Source organism: Rhinolophus sinicus, linkage group LG02 (genome assembly GCF_036562045.2).
Source record: "Rhinolophus sinicus isolate RSC01 linkage group LG02, ASM3656204v1, whole genome shotgun sequence".
Classification (NCBI taxonomy): Eukaryota; Metazoa; Chordata; class Mammalia; order Chiroptera; family Rhinolophidae; genus Rhinolophus; species Rhinolophus sinicus.
In genome coordinates, this window is record NC_133752.1 from 155,390,519 (window position 1) to 155,410,826 (window position 20,308).

The 20,308-nt window shown below is 35.4% G+C and overlaps 1 protein-coding gene across 14 annotated transcripts in view; it reads right to left on the reverse strand.

The window, feature by feature from the left end:
- The window catches only part of PPHLN1 (periphilin 1), a 132,241-nt gene that overhangs the window by 17,095 nt on the left and 94,838 nt on the right, over window positions 1-20,308 (reverse strand). For 13 of the 14 annotated variants that reach the window (XM_074325824.1, XM_019748391.2, XM_074325821.1 and 10 more), the window contains one exon: window positions 1,520-3,885. The exons of the other annotated variant lie outside the window; for it this stretch is intronic. In XM_074325824.1, coding sequence (XP_074181925.1) covers window positions 3,691-3,885 — 195 coding nt within the window. In that variant the 3' untranslated portion in view covers window positions 1,520-3,690. Of the gene's footprint in view, window positions 1-1,519; window positions 3,886-20,308 lie in introns of those variants that run through there. 14 annotated transcript variants of the gene reach the window in all.

Sequence of the window (20,308 nt, forward strand, 5' to 3'; positions counted from 1 at the left end):
GTGAAGTTAACTCTCAAATATAATTTATTAATTTGAGCAAAAGGTGAGCCAACAAGAAACCAATAATGTGGCTCAAACAATAAAGACATTGATTCCTCTTTCACATAATAGTTCAGTGCTCCACACAGTCATGCAGAGATCCAGGCTCCTTCCATCTTGTGCCTCTGCAATAAATCAACGCTGGGTTGCTATTGTTACTACTTTTGGGAAGGCATAAAAGAGCATGAAGGAGGCATATCCATTGTCCTAATGGTTCCAGCCCAGAAGGAGTACCACTCAAATTCCATAGGAGAGAACTTAGTCTCACTTGATCACACCTAACTGCAAGGGGGAATAGAGCAAATACAGTGCTAATGGGGCAGTTATGTGACTCAATTTTGACTCCATTACCAGGGGAAAAGGAGAGAATATATTCTGCTAACTACCTTAGTTACTAGTCCCCTTTTTCCTATATCACCGAATTGGGTAACTTCAGCGCTCTCGAGAGAATTGGCAGGAAGGAGATGATAAGTTACTGTGCATAACCCACAAACCTTGGTGTGGCAAGCAGAGAGGTGAGCTCCAGGTGCCAGCCTCAGCAGTAAAGCCACCTGGATGGCTGGCTGCTTGCAACACTGACTACTCCACCATGAATACTTCAGGGATGACTGGATCACAGTCCAAAGTTGTTGCCAAAGAACTGACAGAGTCTTCCTCGGAATTTAGGATCTCTTGCAGGGAACTGAAATAAAGCTGAAACCACTATATAATATTTTGGCAATGTAGCAGAGTCCTTTCTTAAGGGGATCTGGACTCCCCTTCCTTCAAAAGGTTCTGGGTCTTATGAACTAATTGGCTAGAGCTGGGAAGTGACTGAGGGGCTGTGAGAAATTAACATTTTTGGCAAGAATAAATACAAAGGTAGTATTTCCAAACCTCAGTGTTAAGTAGGAGAGAAAGGATAAAGCTACAAGCATTCAAAATCCTTCACATTCTGCTTTTAACCTACCTGTTTCTACATTAGTCCCTATCATCTTCCCCAATCAGCTTCCATCACAGAGGCCTATACCTTTCCCTCCTCCTACTTGTAACACTTCCCTTTCTCTGTCTGAATAAGTCCTATTCCTCTAAGACTCAGGGGTCAAATTTCACTTCCTTTGTGAAGCCTTAACAAATATAAGTACCTACAACATTCCAAACTGTGCTAGGAATGGAGGTCACAAAGACAATGTGGTTCCTGAGCCCTCCAGAGGTTACTGTAAAGATACGGATTTTAATCCTACAATTCTCTGTAACTCAGACTCATAATTACACAATTATTGAGCACTACTGAGTCCTCATTTTATGTCATTTAACTGCTTTCTCAGATATCAAGACTCACTAAATCACCAAAGTTAATAGTTTCTCAATTCTCAAACTTCATCCTGCTGCTGAGTAGGTGAACTGAATACTAAGGGGTAATCATTCAGTAGGAAGGAATAAAAATCTACATTTTAGCAAAACACTTAAAACCTGTTCAAGAGAAAAAAAGACAATCTAATTATTTAAACCTGGTTGCTTTATTTTGCACTTTTAAAGTTCACAAAAAACTTCACAATATCTGCTTTTCCCCTGTTGATCATCAAGGCTTCATAAGACAATGAAAATTTTATTACATCAATAGGGCATACTCAAAAACAACGGGTAATTTACAAACACATTTTTTAAATCAAGGACATTTTGCAAAATATACACCCTGGTACATACCTGAACTAATCTATCCTAAAATTAGAATTAAAAAAAAAACAAACAAAAAAAAAACAGACAGATGGATAGATTTAACACTGACAAGCCTACCAGAATAATGCTGATGGCAAGCTATAAACAGCTTTAAATGTTGAATGTAATTTGGGGGAAGGGGAAAAGAAAAAATTATCTGTTTAACCTACATTTAAATGCATCTCTGTGTTAAACTTCCATAGTTTAATGAATTTCAACAAAGTGAACAACTCCTTTGCCTCCATGGTAGTTTCTCAAGTTTTATTTTTAAACTTGTGACAACTTGACTAAAGAAAATGAAAACTGGAATTAGAACATTTAAGGAGAAGAAAAACATAGGGGTAGGGGAGAAACAAGATCAGTACTTTCTTAGTCTTTCTAAAGTGGTTGTAACAAACAAAATCATTATTCACATTACGGAAGAATACCAGAGATGGTATGTGGGTTTAGTTTTGGCTTATGTATAACATCTAAATGGCAAAAGTAAAAATTCAAGGTGGTCTCATGTAGGAAGCTTAAGCAAATAATTTTGCCTTCAATTCATTTTTAAATTTGTGGAATGGCATAATACATATTTGGAGGCACCCATTATAGGATCTGCTAAAATTATTTATACTGCTATTTCCACTTTTAATAAAAATTTTATCTACTCTGGGGTAGCTGTTTAGATAGTATCAATAGAGGCCACTAAAAATAATGCTAAAATTCAAGTGAGAAGCGAGTGGAAATGGAAAGAGGATGGGAGGATAATGACATTGAGTAGTAATAACAAACATGATTTTTAAGATTTCCTAACTAATGCCACAACATTACATGTTTTGGCTAAATGCCACTGGGCAGGTGGAAGTGATCAGGAAATGAGTGGAATATCCTAATCATCCCAGTTAGATTCTTAACTAACCCATTATTTGGATGGTTTGCTCATGAAGGACTACTTACATAGATGACTTGATTAAGAGTAGTTGTGGTAGGCTTATTGTCTACTCTATTTCTTCCAAGAACACTTTTGAAGGGTTAAGAACTCCTGAAAAGGGCAACAGAACTTGAATTTGTTAGAATACAAACAGAGATTAACAAAGGCATAATCTGTAAACGGCTTAGTCATGGATATATTATCCATCACTTTCTTTCTTGAGATGGGGAATATAATAGGCCTATAGAAAAAAATGAAACTCCACTACTCATATTCCAAATTTTTCTCTATTGATGAGAAATTTTAAAAGAAATTTCAACTTTAAAACAGCTCTCATCTTTCATCTCAAATTGCCCCTTGTCTTTTATGATATTATTTAAGATTCACAGATCAGTCAGTCAGGAATTTCAGGATTATTTTAACAGAAGACATTAAGTTCACTTACTTGGAAAACAGGAATTTATCGCAAGGTGTCTTTTAGAGATTTAAGTGCTCTATGTTAACACAATGAGAATTATACTCAAAGCAAATATTCCCAAAGGATACCAAAGTATGCGGGTTATTTGGATCTTATATTTAAACATATTAAAAGTTACAAAGCCTAAGATAAGAAACAAGTCAATAAAATCACAACTTAGTATTCTAACATTTTGACATGGTATCACTGACTATGAAATGCAAAAAGACTGTTAAGTGTTTAACTGGAATGATCTCTAAAATTACACTAGTGTGACCACACAAATGGTCACATATTATGGAATACTACAGAACATAAGTACAGAAGCTGTTCTCTAGGACTTGAAAAATCAATTTACCCATCATTTTAGGGGCGAGGAAAAGTATGAATTAGGAGGCTCTGTATGTAAAGAAAATTCTAATTAAAATATCTTAGACTATTTTAGATGTTTATTTGATATTGGAAAGGTGATCAACTATTATAAAGTACTTCTCTTCATCACAAAAACTCCATATATTAAGGATTTACACAATCCAGTGGGGAAAAAACCTAGAAACATTTTTTTGCCTGAGCAAGTGCTCTCCTAAAAAGGCTCTCCAAAATCTTGATTAGAAGTGTCATACTCTGCAATGAAATGCTTGAGTTCTTCAACACACCGTTCCCCTATTTCATGTAAATTCTGTCTTAATGCAAACTGTATAGATTTTTCTAATGAAGGATCTTTTTCAATCAGCATTTTCACAACCATCCCGAAAGTTTCACAGTCTTGTCGGTAAACCTAGAAAGGTGAAATACATGTGGTTACATCAAAGTTAAAATAATTAGCTAAAGATTGAGCTGATTCAGTGGGCAGAATTATGATGCTGAAGTCTAAAAGGGAGACATAATCATACAGCTGAGCCGCTGTCAGCCCTGAGTAGTCACTGTTGCCAAAGGCCATTTAAACATTCATCTTTGATATTTGCTGACAACTTGAATGAGTAGAGAAACACTTATATACCACATCACTGAATGTAGAAGTCAGGCATGGCGTTTGTCAGGACATCAGACTAGACATGAGGAGAACTGGGAACAAAGACTAGCTAGGTAAGGCACATTCATGGCTTCATTCATTTACTTGTTTGGAAGAAAAAAGGCTCTGAGCCCCTAACGTCAGATGATTTGTTTGAATCATGACCAGACGACAAATTCAAAACTCTGTTTAGTATACAACAAACAACTATAGGAATGCCAAAGTACCTATTTGAAAAAAACTTTTCAAGGTATAAATATTTGACCATAATTAAAGTCACCAAGGCAGAGTTAAGATCAAAACAATGATTTTATACATAATGGTTGTGCATGTACGTGTGTACACATGTGTATAAATATACACATATATACATATGCATATTTTCTACCTCAATGTTTACATTTTACTTTAATAGGTATATAAAATTTTTATCAGTGGCAATAATTAGGTGTTTCCTGTCCAAAAATTGCTAAGTTTCTTCCACACTGTTAAGGAAATGTCATTTCCTTAATTTGTAGTCACAAAATACAAAATACATTTTACATATCTATGCTATTTTTCGTACTTTGTAATTCATGTATTTAGAGAAAAAAATAGTTTCCATGAATATTAAGTGAAGTACAAATTATCTGACTTTAAAAAAAAACTTTATTTTAACTTTTCTAAACTTAACAAAAACAATTAGCATGTTTGTTTTCTTAAAAAAAAGATTTTGTTCATTTTGAAAGCTTCAGAAGTGATCTGAGACGTTGTTTGACTTATGATAGTGTTTATTTCTCAAATCACTACTAGATGTTGTGGTGATTGCTGCTGTATTTTTTGTCTGTACTATTTTTTTGATTACTTAAAAACAGCTATTTAAAGAATATTTAATTTTGACTCTCAGTACTAGTTTGCTAAATTATACTAAATTCATGTCCTTGCTCTTGAAAACCATTCACAAGCCCAAGGAAATGAAAAGGATAAATTTTTCAGATGACACAAAAATTAAAATAAAGCCAGTAGCTGCCTTCTCCATCTCAGCGCACACACATATGCACACATGTGTGTGTACACACACACGTTTTTCTAAATAATGAGGAAATTTATAATAGCTATTAGGTTTAATTCAGGTATTTAAACCAACCATTTAGTCCATATTATCCTAAGGTTTATACGACTCAGAATTGATAATACTACTTTAATAAACCAACATAGAAAACAGTATACCATTCACATGATATTATATATCAATGTCAAGGCAACAGAGCACATTAACTGGCCCAACAAAAACATAGTACCTAAGTCAAGCCAATGCAGACCCCATGGGGGAAAGTCAGAACCATGATGTTTCACAGTCTTACTGGAGGTAAATTCCTTACCAAACCAGTTAGCCCACATAATAACAGCATTCTAACACCAACCACAGGCCTCAGCAGACCACTTTGTGGGTGGCCTAAATTTTATAGGCTTCTTTATAACAGATGTACTAGATGAGTATAATGTTACACTGTGAATTAACCTGCAAATTCTTTAATGTAAATCTGCTGTTGTACCTAAACTATAACTTTTCCTTTAGCATAGAGTACATAAATGTGCTACAGATTTTCATATCAAAAGTAAAAACATATTAAAATGTGTTCATAGATTTATTTAAATTGTAAACTATCAATCTGGAGACAAGATAATACAAGCATTTAAAAATTGCTTTTTCATTTTTATTTTTTTTAAATTAGAGTTTACTGGGGTGACAGTTGTTAGTAAAGTTATATAGATTTCAGGTGTACAATTCTGTAATACATCATCTATATGTCACATTGTGTGTTCACCACCCAGAGTCAGTTCTCTTTCCATCACCATATATTTGATCCCCTTTACCCTCATCTACCACCCTCCTCCAACTTTACCCCCTGATAACCACTAAAGTATTGTATGTGTCTATGAGTTTTTGTTTCTTCATTTGTTTGTCTTGTTCTTTTGTTGTTTTCAGTTTTATATACCACATATCAGTGAAATCATATGATTCTCTACTTGTGTTTTATTTTTTAATTTTAAGTACTTTTTGAATTATTCACTGAAATAGACAAATTTTGTATATTAGTTGACAAGTAAACCAGAATTGCTCAAAGCAATGTAATTCTCTGCTACAGAGTAAATTTTCTAAAAAGACTGCTTAAAATGTACTGGTTGGGCACTAGACAGGAAATAATTAGTTTTTTGTTAAAGGAAGAACCTCACCCTCCAACATTTTATAAATAAAATTCACAACTGTCAGAAACCTATTTCCGAAATCTGTTCCACAGTAAACTCTCCCAAACAGGAAGGGTGTAGTTATCTGTAGGAGAGTTTGTTTGCTTATGATCCCTAGTTGGAAATGCATTAATAATCTTCAGATTTGATATCTACAGGCCACACAGGAAGATTTTTTTGTTGTTGCTGTTTCCCCTGATTGGACCTCATCAAAATGGGAAACAGGTTAAAGTTTGGGTGGGGTTGACATTAACTGCATTGAAACGCATTTAAATTTGCCAGTATAATAAAAACACTATCCAAATGCGGTTTCACACAGTCCTTTATTATAGTAGCCTGTGTTAATAGTTCAATCCTCACTTCTAGGAATAAAGAAATATGATAAAATAAACTACCAAGGCTTTTTACTATGAATTACGCTGTCTGGTGACTGGAAGAAGAGTATTTGGCAAAACAAACTCAACGGCAAGTTTGCTCTATCTAAAATGCTTATGATGATATAAAACGCCTCTAGCATGCATATTATTTTAGTCCTTACAGCTCTGATCCCACAAAAAGAGAAACCCAAAATTAAGGCAACATGAGTTAGAAGAATTTTCATTTCAGACTAACCATCTTTAGCATTAGCACTGCAGTTCTGTAAGAGCAGTTTGGTGGACTGGTAGAGATTATAGAGCTGTACTATCTAATGTAGTAGTCACTAGCCACAGGAGGCTGCTTAACTGTAAACATATGTGCATATCTTAATATATAACTTATAATTTAATTTATATTAATATCAGCAGGTAACTGGCTAACTGCAAAAGTCAGCCATGCACAAAGCTTTAAAAGGCTGGGGAGTCAAATAACAATTATTTTCTCTATTGCTGATGCCTCATCATTCCGTATCATTCCAATTCCCTTGATCTGAACTATATATCCTGTTTCAGGAGGGTCACATCCTAGTGGGAAAGGTAAACACAATTAAAACAAAGCATAAAGGAGACATTTAGATGTAGAAGGTGGAAGGGAAGCTAGAAAGAGCAGAGCAGTGGTTCCATGAGCAGGCTTACTCAGTTCAAATTCTGACTCTACTGCTGTTGCAGGCTGAATAATGCCCTCCATCCCCACACCCAAGATGTCCGTACCCTAATCCCTGGAACTCATAAATGTTACCCTACATGGTATGGTACAAGGGATTTTGCAGATATGGTTATGTTAAGGATTTTGAGATGAGGAGATCATCCTCGATTATCCAGGTGGGGGAAATGTAATCACAAGAGTCCTTTAAAAAGTGATGCAGGAGGTCAGAAAAAAAAAGAGGAAATGTGACCACAGAAATAGAGGCGGAATGATGAGCTTTAAAGATGGAGGAAGGAGCTACCAGCCAAGGAATGCAGTTTCATCTAGAAAATGGAAAAGGCAAGGAAATGAATCTCCCTTAGCACTTCCAGAGGAAGCATAGCCTTGCAGACACCTTAATCTGGGCCTTCTGAAACCCATTTCAAACTTTACACATTCTTCTCGAACTCACATGAAACATTCACCAGGACAGACAACATTCTAGGCCATAAAACACACCTTCGCAAATTAAAAAAACACACACAGAAATCATACAAAATATGCTCTCAAACTACAATGGAATTAAATTAGAAATCAACAAAAAGATAGCTAGAAAATCCCAAATTATATGGAGATTAAACAACACAAATATAGATAACATGTAGATCAAAGAAGTGTCAAGAGAAATTTAAAAATATATTGAACTAAATGAAAGTAACAACTTATCAAAATTTTTGACATGCTTAGAGAGAAATTTATAGCACTAAATGCATACATTACACAAAAATAGAGATATAAAGTTAATCTAAGCTAAGGAACTAGAAAAAGAAGAGCAAATTAGATGCAAAGTAAACAAATGAAAAAAATAATTAGAACAGAAATCAATGAAATTGAAAATAGGAAATTAGAAAAATCACAAACCCAAAAGCTGGTTCTTTGAAAAGATAAAAGAAATTGATAAAAATTTAGCCATACCAACGAAGAAAAAAAAGACGCAAATTATTAATATCAAAATTGAAATGGATCATCACTACTGACCTTATGGAAATTAAAAGGAAAATAAAATAAGATTATGAATAACTCCATGCCTGCTAATTTGATCACTTAGATGAAATGTATCAATTCCTTGAAAGGTACAGTCTACCAAAACTCAAAAATGGAGAAACAGGTAATCTGAATAGGCCTATATCTATGAAAGGAATTGAATCAATAATTAATAACCTTCCAAAACAGAAAGCACTAGGCCCAAATGCTTTTACTGGTGAATTCTACCAAACATTTAAGGAAGAAATTCTCTACAATTTCTTCTACAAATTCTCTAGTAAATTCTCTACAATTCTTTAGTAAATAGAAGCAGAGGGAGCATTTCCTAATGTTCTATAAGGCAAGCGTTATGCTATTACCAAAACCACACAAAAACTTAAGAAACTTACAGGTCAATGTCAGTAATAAACATAGATGCCCAAAAATCCTCAGGAAATATTAGTGAATCCAATAATACAATAAAAAGAATTATGTACCACAACCAAGTGGGATTTATCCCAGGTATGCAAGGCTGGTTCAACATTTGAAAATCAATTAATGTAATCCATCATATCAATAGGCTAGAAAATACCAGCAGGTAATTTTGTGGATATTGACAAACTGATTCTATTCTAACATTTATATGAAAAGGCAAAAGACCCAGGACAGTCAACACAACACTTGAAGAAAAAGAATCAAGTCAGAGGACTGATACTACTCAGTTTGCTATAAAGCCACAGTAATCAAGGCTGTAGGGTATTGTCAAGAAAACAAACAAAGAGATCAATGGTACGGAGTAAAGAGCCCCAAAATAGGCTCTTACAAATATAATCAATTGATCTTTAACAAAGGAGCAAAGGCAATTCAGTGAAGAAAGAACAGTCTTCAACAAATGGTGCTGGAAGAACTGGACATCCATGTTCAAAATAATCTAGACACTGATCTTACATTTTTCACAAAAATAAATCAAAATATATCATAGACCTAAATGTAAAATACAAAACTATAATACTTCTAGAAGATAACAGAGGAAAAACTTAGGTGACAACACCAAAAGCACATTCAAAAAAAAAAAAAAAAAAGAACATATCATTAAGCTGGATTTCATTAAAATTAAAACTTCAGCTCTGAGAGATACTGTTAAGACAAGCTACGGAATGGAAGAAATCTTTGCAAAACATATCTAACAAAGTACTGGTATCCAAAATACATTCCTAAAACTTAAAAATAAAAATACAACTTGATTGAAAAATGGGCAAAGAATCTGAACAGACACCTCCCCTAAGAAGATGTTTGGATGGCAAAAAAAGCATATGAAAAGATGTTCAATATCATATGTCATTAGGGTATAAAAAATTAAGACAATGATGAGATACCACTACACACCTATTAAAATTGTTAAAATCCAAACCAATGAGAACGCCTATTTCTGGTGAGAATGTGGTCAAAAGGAATGTGCATGTATTGCTGGTGGGAATGCAAAATTCTATGGCCACCTTAGTAACAACTTAGCAGTTTCTTAAAAAGCTAAACACATTCTTAATATATTCTCTGGCAATCATACTCTCAGGTATTTACCCAAATTAGTGAAAAAAGCATATTCACGTAGAAACCTGCACACAAATGTTTAGAGCAGCTTTATTCATAACTGCCAAAAATTGGGAGCATCCAACCTATTCTTCAATAGGTGAATGGATACTGTGGTATATCAATACAACAATGGAATATTTCTTGGTGATAAAAAGGAACGAACTAGAGGGGTCCAACATGGCAGATTAGGTAAACCCTATGGTTACTGCATCGCATGATCACACCAAAATTACAAATAAATTATAGAATAATCAATCTCAAAAATCATGTGAAGATGAGTTGAACAGAATCCCTATAAATAAGGATATAAAGAAGAGGGCCATATCAAGACTGGTAGGAGGAGCAGAGATGCAAAACAATTTGACCCCAAACCCACTGACAGAGGTTGAACACCGGGAGGGTCACTTCGGTGGTGGAAGTCCCCGCAGAAGAGGGAGGGGTCTCAGCCCAGGGACCCTGTGCCAAAAAGAGGAGTTCCCACAACATCTGGCAGTGAAAATCAGCAAGACTCTGTCTGCCCATCCCGGTGAGATGGAAGGCAGCTGAAAACCCAGACAACCTCCTAAAGGGCCCGCACACAGACTCACTCACTTGCAAACACTCGCCTGGTCTCTGGTGGAGGAGCGGCAACTTGAGAGGCACCAGAGACATACAGGGAAAGAATGAATTGTGTGGTTTCACAGTGAGGACTGGAGGGACAGCCACCATTATCGCTGTGTGGAGCCTGCCTTACGTGTAGCTTACAGGAGAGCACCATCTTTTCTATGTTGACCCACCCCCAAAGGGCCAGACCTGAGACCTCATTGGTCTGGTAAAATCCACACATGCACACCACCTTGGTGACACTCTGGGTCCCCTCTGCCCACAACCAGTACTACATCACTTGGGGCCCTCTTGGCTACGGAGTGGACGGCCCCACCCCACAAGCTGCAGAAGCCTTTTACAGCAGTGGATGGCCTGCGGCTGTCCAGGGAACTTTTGGTGGTGGAGAGTGAGCTACAGCTTACACCACAGCCTCTCTTAGGCAGGCCTCGGCGATCTGTAAGGCCAAGTTGCATGGCTGGTTGCAGTGTTCTCAGGGTTTTTGTGAAGTGGTCACAGGCCAGGCGCTGATGCAGGAACTGAATCTGCATTAACCTTGTAGAAACGAGTGGCCATGCCACATGACTCCCCAGGATCCCCTTCCTGCCCAGCTATTTCTGCATCAACAAAAGGCACTCTCAATCCCAGGTCAACTAGCCTGGCCTGCACACATAAGGAGACTCTTGCAACAGTTGAGCCTTGTGGGCAGCCAGCTGGTGGTAACAGGCCTAGGGGCCCCTGGGCCTCTTGCTAAGCTGCCCTAGGCCCAATACTGCTGACAGCTGACCTCAGTTCATGGCAAGGCCACCCCTACCTGCCTCCAGGTCCAGCACAGGCAGCAGCCAACCCCACAGAGCTTTGTAGATTCTACCAGGTAGTCATGGGCTGGTCATAGGCAAGGCTGAAATTGGCCTGTATGGGAGCCCATCCCAGAGTCCAGCTTCGGATCACACCAGAGCACTACCTGGTTAGCCCCACAAGCAGCACACCCAAAGGATGGTCTCAACAGGCACAAGAGCACGAGGGGGATGAACCCCTCCTTTAGGGGTCAACCCCCCACAGAGCAGCTCATACACTGTGAGCATAGCCAATCCTCACAGTCAATCATCCTGGGAGTCAATCCCACCACTGATGTGCCAAAAACAATCAAGGCTCAACTACAATAGGAGAACACACACAGCACACAAAAGGGATACTCCTACAACACACACACAGGTGATCAGGGAAGAAAGGAAGAAAGAATAGTCTTCAACAAATGGTGCTGGAAGAACTGGACCACAAAAGACACATACTACATAAGGCCACCCAGCAAAGACTGAGAGACATAGGAGGTCTACCTAATACATAGAAACAAACACAGAGAGACACCTGAATGAGGACACAAACATGTCCCAAATAAAAGAACAAGAGAAAGCTCCAGAAATAGAACTAAATGAAATGGAGGCAACCATCCTACCAGAGACAGAGTTTAAAACACTGGTTATAAGAATGCTTAAGGAACATAGTGAGAATTTCAACAAAGGGATAGTAAGTATAAAGGACACAGAAACCATAAAAACAACCAGTCAGAAATAAAGAATATAATAACTGAAATGAAGACTATACTAAAAGCCCAAAGTAAGTACAAGGGAGAAAATAATAAAAGTCAGAGAGGAAATAAACAAAATAGAGACTAAACACACACACACACACACACACACAGATCAATGAAACCAAGAGCTGTTTCTTTGAAAAGATAAACAAAATTGGCAAACCTTTAACTAGACTCATCAAGAAAAAAAAGAGGATCCAAATAAATACAACCAGAAATGAAAGAGGAGATGTGAAAACAGACACCACAGAAATACAAAACATTTTAAGAAAATACTATGAGCAACTGTATACCAACAAATTGGACAATCTGGAAGAAATGGATAAATTCCTGGAAGCATACCATCTTCCAAGGCTAAATAAAAAAGAAACAGAACATCTGAACAGACTGATTACTACCAATGAAATTGAATCAATAATCAACAAGTTCCCAAGAAACACAAGTCCTGGACCAGATGGTCTCACAGGTGAATTTTTACCAAACATTCAAAAAGAATTAACATCTATTCTCCTCAAACTATTCCAAAAAATCCAAGAGAGGGAAGGCTCCCAAACTCATTTTACAAGGTCACCATTACCCTGAGTCTAAAACCAGACAAAGATACTACAATAAAAAGAAAACTATAGGCCGATATCCCTAATGAACCTAGATGCAAAAACCCTCAACAGAATATTAGCAAATCAAATTCAGCAATACAGTCAAAAGATCATACACCGACACCGTGATCAAGTGGGATTCATTGCTGGTATGCAGGGCTGGTTCAGTATCTGCAAATTAATTAATGTGATACACCACATCAACAAAATGAAAAAAAAATCATATGGCCATATCAATAGATAAAGAAAAAGCATTTGACAAAATCGAGCATTTGTTTATGATAAAACCCCTCTACAAATTGGGAATAGAATGAACATATAAGTGAACATATAAAGGCCATAAATGAGAAACTCATAGCTATATCATACTCAATGCGGAAAAGCTAAAAGCATTCTCCTTAAGAGCAGCAACAAGACAAGGATGTCAACTCTCACTTTTATTCAACATAGTACTGGAAGTCCTAGCCACAGTAATCAGACAAGAAAAAGAAATAAAAGGCATACAAATTGGAAAGGAGGAAGTAACACTGCCATTATTTGCAGATGACATGATACTATATATAGAGAACCCCAAAGATTCCACGAAAAAACTATAGAACTGATAAATTAATTTAGTAAAGTAGCAAGATAAAAAATTAAAATTCAGAAATCGATTATATTTTTATACACCAATAACGAACTAGCACAAAGAGAAATTAAGAAAACAATCCCACTTACAATTGCATCAAAAAAAAAAATACTTAGGAGTAAATCTAACCAAGGAAGTAAAAGGCCTGTACTCAGAAAATTATAAGATACTGAATAGAGAAATTAATGAAGATACAAATAAATGGAAACAAACAAATGGAAACCATGCTCATGGAGAGGAAGATTTAATATAAAGTGTCCATACTACCCAAAGCAATCTATAGATTCAGTACAATCCTTATCAAAATACCCATGACATTTTTCACAGAACTAGAATAATTCTAAAATTTATATGGAACCATAAAAGACTCTGAAGAGCCATGGCAACCCTGAGAAAGAAGAACAAAGCGGGAGGTATCATGCTACCTGATATCAAACTATACTACAAGGCCATAGTAATCAAAACAGCATGGTATTGGCATAAAAAACAGCACACAGATCAATGGAACAGAATAGAGAGCCCAGAAATAAATCCATGCCTACATGGTCATTTACTCTACGAATTTACATTGGGGTAAATAAGTCTATTCAATAAATGGTGCTGGGAAACTGGACAGATACATGCAAAAAAATGAAACTGGACCACCTCCTTACACCATATACAAGAATAAACTCAAAATGGATTAAAGACTTAAATGTAAGACCTGAAGCCATAAAAGTCCTAGAAGAAATTATACTAAGTAAAGTCTCAGACATTACCTTTAGTAACATTTTTACTGCTATATCTCCTTGGGCAAGGGAAGCAAAAGGAAAAATAAACAAATGGGACTACATGAAACTAAAAAGTTTTTCACAGCATAGGAAACCATTAATGAAATGAAAAGACATCCTACTGAATGGAAAGAGATACTTGTCAATGATACATCTGATAACAGCTTATTATCCAAAATTAAAAAAAAAAAAAGTCATATAACTCAACACCAAAAAAACAATCCAATTAAAAATGGGCAGACAAACTGAATAGACATTTCTCCAAAGAGAAGATACAGATGACCAACAGACATATGAAAAGATGCTCAACGTCACTAATCAGAGAAATGCAAATAAAAACCACAATGAGATACCACCTCACTCCTGTCAGAATGCCCATCATCAATAAATCAGCAAACAGCAAGTGCTGGCGAGGATGTGGAGAAAAGAGAACGCTTGTGCACTGTTGGTGGGATTTCAACTTGGTGTAGCCACTATGGAACACAGTATGGACGTTCCTCAAAAAATTGAAAATAGAACTACCTTATGACTCATCATTGCCACTCCTGGTTATTTATCCAAAGAAACCCAAAACACTAATTCGAAAAAAATATATGCACCCCTATGTTTATTGCAGCACTATTCACAATAGCCAAGATTTGGAAACTGAAATGCCCATCAATAGACGACTGGATAAAGAAATTGTGGTATATCTTTACAATGGAGTATTACGCTGCCATTAAAAAAAACCCGAAATCTAACCATTTGCAACAACGTAGATGCACCTAGAGGGTATTATGCTAAGTGAAATAAGTCATGACGACTGAGAAAGATAAATACCATATGATCTCACTTACGTGAAATCTAAGGAACAGAATAAATGAAGACACAAAACAGAAACAGATACATAGATATAGAGAACAAACTGACGGCTGCTAGATGGGAGGGGGATTGGGAGGATGGGTGAGAAAGGTAAAGGGATTAGGAAGTACAAATTGGTAGTCACAAAATAGTCACGGGGATATGAAATACAGTATTAGGAATCTAGTCAATAATGTAAAAACTATGTAGACTAGACATATCAGAGGATCATTTCACAAGTTATATAAATGCCTAACCACTGTGCTATATACATCTGAAACTAATATAAAACAATATTGAATGCCAACTATGATTAAAAAATACATAGTCATGGGATGCGAAGTATAGCACGGGAATACAATCAATGGTACTGTAATAGCTGTGTAACAATGTCAGATGTGTAGTAGACTTGTTGGGGTTATCACTTTGTGAGATGTGTAAACATCCAATCATTATGTTGTTCTGTACACCTGAAACTAAAAATTAAAAAATGGCAAAAAGAAAAAAAGGAATAAACTATCAAGCCATAAAAAAGATACGGAGGACCCTTAAATACTTATTGTTAAGTGAAAGAAGCCAGTCTGAAAAGGCTATACAATGCATGATTCCAACTATATGACATTCTGGAAAAGGCAAAACTCTAGAGACAATAAAAAGATCAGTGGTTACAAGGGAAGAGGATGGGATACATAAGTGAAGCACAGGTCATTTTTAGGGTGATGAAATTATTCGGTATGATACTGTATGTATGATACTGAATGATACATTTTGCATTTGTCAAAATCCACAGACGTATGTGACACAAAGACTGAATGCTAGGGACTTTAGTTAATAATAGTGTATTAGCATTGGCTCATTATATAGCAAATGTATCACAGCAATGCAAGAGGTTAACGATGGGGCAAACCCTGTATGGAGAGAGAAGGCATATGGGAATTCCCTGCACTTTCTTGCAACTTTTCTGTACTTAAAAATGCTCTAATAAATAAAATCTATTTTTAAAAAAAAGAATCACACAAAGAAAAAAGGGAGGGAAAAGTTACTTGCCTTCTGTGCCTCAGTTTTAGTACCTACCGACTACGCTGCTATAAGGATTAAATGAGATAATAAAGAGCACTCAGAATAGTGTCCACTGTACAGGAAGCATTTAATGCATGTATTTAATGTATGTTAGATATGGTGGTGCTGATCACCTCAGGAAGAACTTTTGTGATTTTATCTAGAGAGGGTGTATTAGACAATCATGTTAGAACTGATTCTTTTTTTTATGTTTAACATCTAATTTTCACATTGAAGACTATAACGTTTTATCATTAGTGCTTTTATTGTGGTTCTAGTTTTACCTCAAGTTCTCCTTTACTTTCTGCTGATATTAACCATGTACGTATTTAAAAAAATCATTATGATGGTAACATTTGCTGTGTCAACATTTGCTGATTCTTTAAATATGAGAAGTTCACTCTAAGGAAACGTGAAGTAGGAAAAGAAAATGGCATTTTGGGAATTGAAGTGGCTTAGCACAGCTAACGGGGTGTGTTCACCCTCAAAGCGGATCACAAAGAGCTTTCTTTCAAGGAGTTTAGACCTCAACCTATAAATTAGCAACTGGCAAGTGGAAAAAGAGGTACAAGGAGGAAAACAATCCTTTCGATGTATCAGGGAGAGAAAATGGTTAGGATTCAATGCTATGGGCTTCTGTGAGCAGGGACAATGAATGTGACACAATGTGTTAAAGATGAAATTAGAGGCTTTACAAGTAATTAAGAAACAATATGGACATGATATTGGGATGGGGAAATTATGGAGTTGTGCTGTCTAATACAGGAGCCACTAGCCATATGTAACTATTTAAATTTTAATGTTAATTAATTAAAAATTCAATTCCTCAGACTGACTAGCCCCATTTCAAATACTAGTAGCATCCATATTGGACAGTGCAAATATAAAACATTTCCATCATCACAGAAAATTCTATCAAGTGTTGTTAAAGAGGATTGAGGAGTGAAAAAAGGGTGGAGATGTAGTGGTAAGTGTTGAACTGGTATATTAAATTACACAGACACACACACACACACACACACACACACACACACAACTATTTTACCGTTAACGTGGAAATAAAAGCTTACCACTTTTAAAGTAGCATTGTGAAATATAATTAGTATCTGTGAAGTGTTCTATAATCTTTTGATGAAATGCAATAAAAATGTAAGTTAAAATAAGTAAGTCTAATTCAGACTTAATAAACAAGGAAACATTCATAATGTCTTGTGTTGATGAGGTCGGGGAAAAAGTGACAGCATGCTTATGTTAAATACTGGAGACAAATTTAAACCCTTTAATTTGCGTCTGCAGTAATGCAAAAGGCATCAAAGCTATTATAATTTATGTTGCTCCTTGGGCTACATTAATAGAAAAAATATCTTTGAAACGTCCTCCTCAAAGCTGCAACTGGCTCTTAACAGCACAGATCCTAAAGAGAACAGTGGTAGTTGCTAAGAAATGCATTATGAGCACATAGATTAGATCTCAACTGCATGTACATTCAATATGCAGGTACAATTACTATAGCCACATAAAAAAGTAAGATCTAAGTTAATGATAAAGTGGATAAATGCTAAAAGTCCTTAGCTATCAATGTTTATACAATTCTCATCCATAAATGCAGATCAATTTATAAATTTACAAGATTCAAAATACTTAAATGATTTTCTTTTTATCCTTCACAGCTTACTAGCTCTTTCAATCATAATACATTAAACAGACAAGATTAAATGAAATAATTCCAAAGAATCTACAGACTTTCACTGATGCCAAAAGCAGGCCCATGGATATTAAATACAAGAACTACACAAATCTGAAATTAATACTGAAAAAAGTTGCAAAGGAAATATGCAGAGACACCATTTGTGTATATTCTTTTAAAGTTTATACAGTTTAGGGATACATACATATAAAAATACAAAAACATACATAAGAATGACAGCTCTAAGAGAGGGAGCCAGCAGGAATCTGAGAGGTTTTTTTTAAATCCATATCTGTAATATTTTACGTTTTTAAAAAGTGGGGGAAAAGCCACAACTATTGATCTCTAGTTAATGGCATACATGCTGAAGCATTTAGGAGTGAAATTTACAATATACCTTGACATGCATCAAAAAATAAGATGACTTAATGGGTGAATTAGAGGAATGGACAGATATGTGACAAAGCAAATAAAACAAAATGCTAATTATAGAATCTAGGTGATGAATATATGGGTGTGCACTGTATAATTCCTAATGCTTGAAATTTTTCATTAAAAAATGCTAAGGAGAGACCTAAAGCAAAATGAGGCCCAATGGTGGGTATATGGTTCTGGTCATCTCAGCTTACAAATGAAGATGGCTCTCTGTTTTGCTTGGATCCTGGATAGAGAATTGCAAGTATTGTTTTAGATATTAATGAATCTGTAAATGCAGATATACATTTGAATGAAAGACACCTGTGACTGCCAGATAAGTGGAACTCACATGCACAAGGCACTGGATTTGCACAGCAATATAGCACACCATGCTCAAGGAAATCAGATTCGAGGAAGAAGAGTAATACATTTAAGATAACCATAAGACAAGGCAGAATATAGTAATGCCATGAGATAAATGCAAAATATTAATAATAATTCCAAAGAACGGATAATAGGTGGAGTGGGAGGGGACTAAAAGCACTGAGAATGCTGGCTATTCTGTGCAACTTGGAAGCTTGCAAACAAAAAAGCATAGCATGTTTAAAGAAGAACGAATCTTAGAACATAAGGAAGTTTTGGAAAAGATGGCTAATGGATAGACCAGAATCAAAATGGAGTTAGATACAAACAGGTTGGACTTTAAATAACTTATGGTTGGACTTATGGTTTAACTCCTCCTTGGACTTAAAATTACTTGTTACACTATAGGCTTTTTTTCCTTATTCTTCAGACAATAAACCAGTGAAGATTGCTGATTAAAGGAAAACTAATATATTCATTACTCAATATCCCTTCCCCTTCAAATCTGCTTCAACAGGCCAGGAAAAGTAATTTTGTATTTCAAGTCAGTTACTGGTTTGAGAAAAGAACTTCTAAGATTCAAAACATATAAAAAAGGTTAAATCTAAAGAAAAATATTTATAATAAAGACAAAAGGCAATTAAATACATTATAAAATAGGTTTAAAAATTCTAGTTGCTGAGAAAATGGCTAACAAATATTTTGGAAAATCATAAAAATTTTCATGTGGTTTTTAATATTTTCATGTCTGAGAACAATAAAACTTCTTTCATAAAGACAAGGCGGGAAAAGCTTAATTTAGACTTAATTCTCCCAAGTTAATGTCTAAAACATTCATTACCATGGAACAGATTATAGATTAAAATGGCAAGTCAACTCCTTAAAAGGTATTTGTCACTTAGAATGTATTTCCTTTGATAAAAAGAAAAATCAAGTTAATAAAGTAAACATTTGTATGTATATATTGAACTGACTTTTTTACATATAGCTATTTGCTATGAAAAATTATATTGGGTGAGAAATTAAATGAAGCTAAGGAATATACAAGTAGAAGAAACTAACATACAGTTTAAGTTAGTTATCCAAAGAAAATTTAATTAAGACTACTTCCAAATAAATCTTTTTAGAAATTAATACATTTTAAATTGCTCATGAGTTAAGTCTAATCCTCAAATGATTTAACAGTAATAAGAAAAACAGTAATAACAAAACATGGAAACAACCAAAGTGTCCTTCGATAGATGAATGGATAAAGAAGTTGTGGTATACATACACAATGGGATTCAGCCATAAGAAAATATGAAATAGTACCATTTGTGACAACATGGATGGAACTCAAGATTATAATGCTAAGCGAAATAAGTCAGACAGAAAAAGTAGAGAACCATATGATTTCACTGATATGTGGTATATAAAACTGAAAACAACAAAAGAACAAGACAAACAAATGAAGAAACAAAACTCATAGACACATACAGTAGTTTAGTGGTTACCAAAAGGTAAAGGGGGAAAGGGATGGTAGATGAGGGTAAAGGAGATCAAACATATGGTGATGGAAGGAGAACTGACTCTGGGTGGTGAACACACAATGTGATATATAGATGATGTATTACAGAAGTGTGCACTTGAAATCTATGTAACTTCACTAATAATTTTCGCCCCAATAAACTTTAATTAAAAACAAAAACAGAAAACGACAGTCCTGACTGTACAAAAGGTCACATTTTGGATTTGACTAAGGTAAAACAGAAAGTAAATAATTGAAACAGCCTT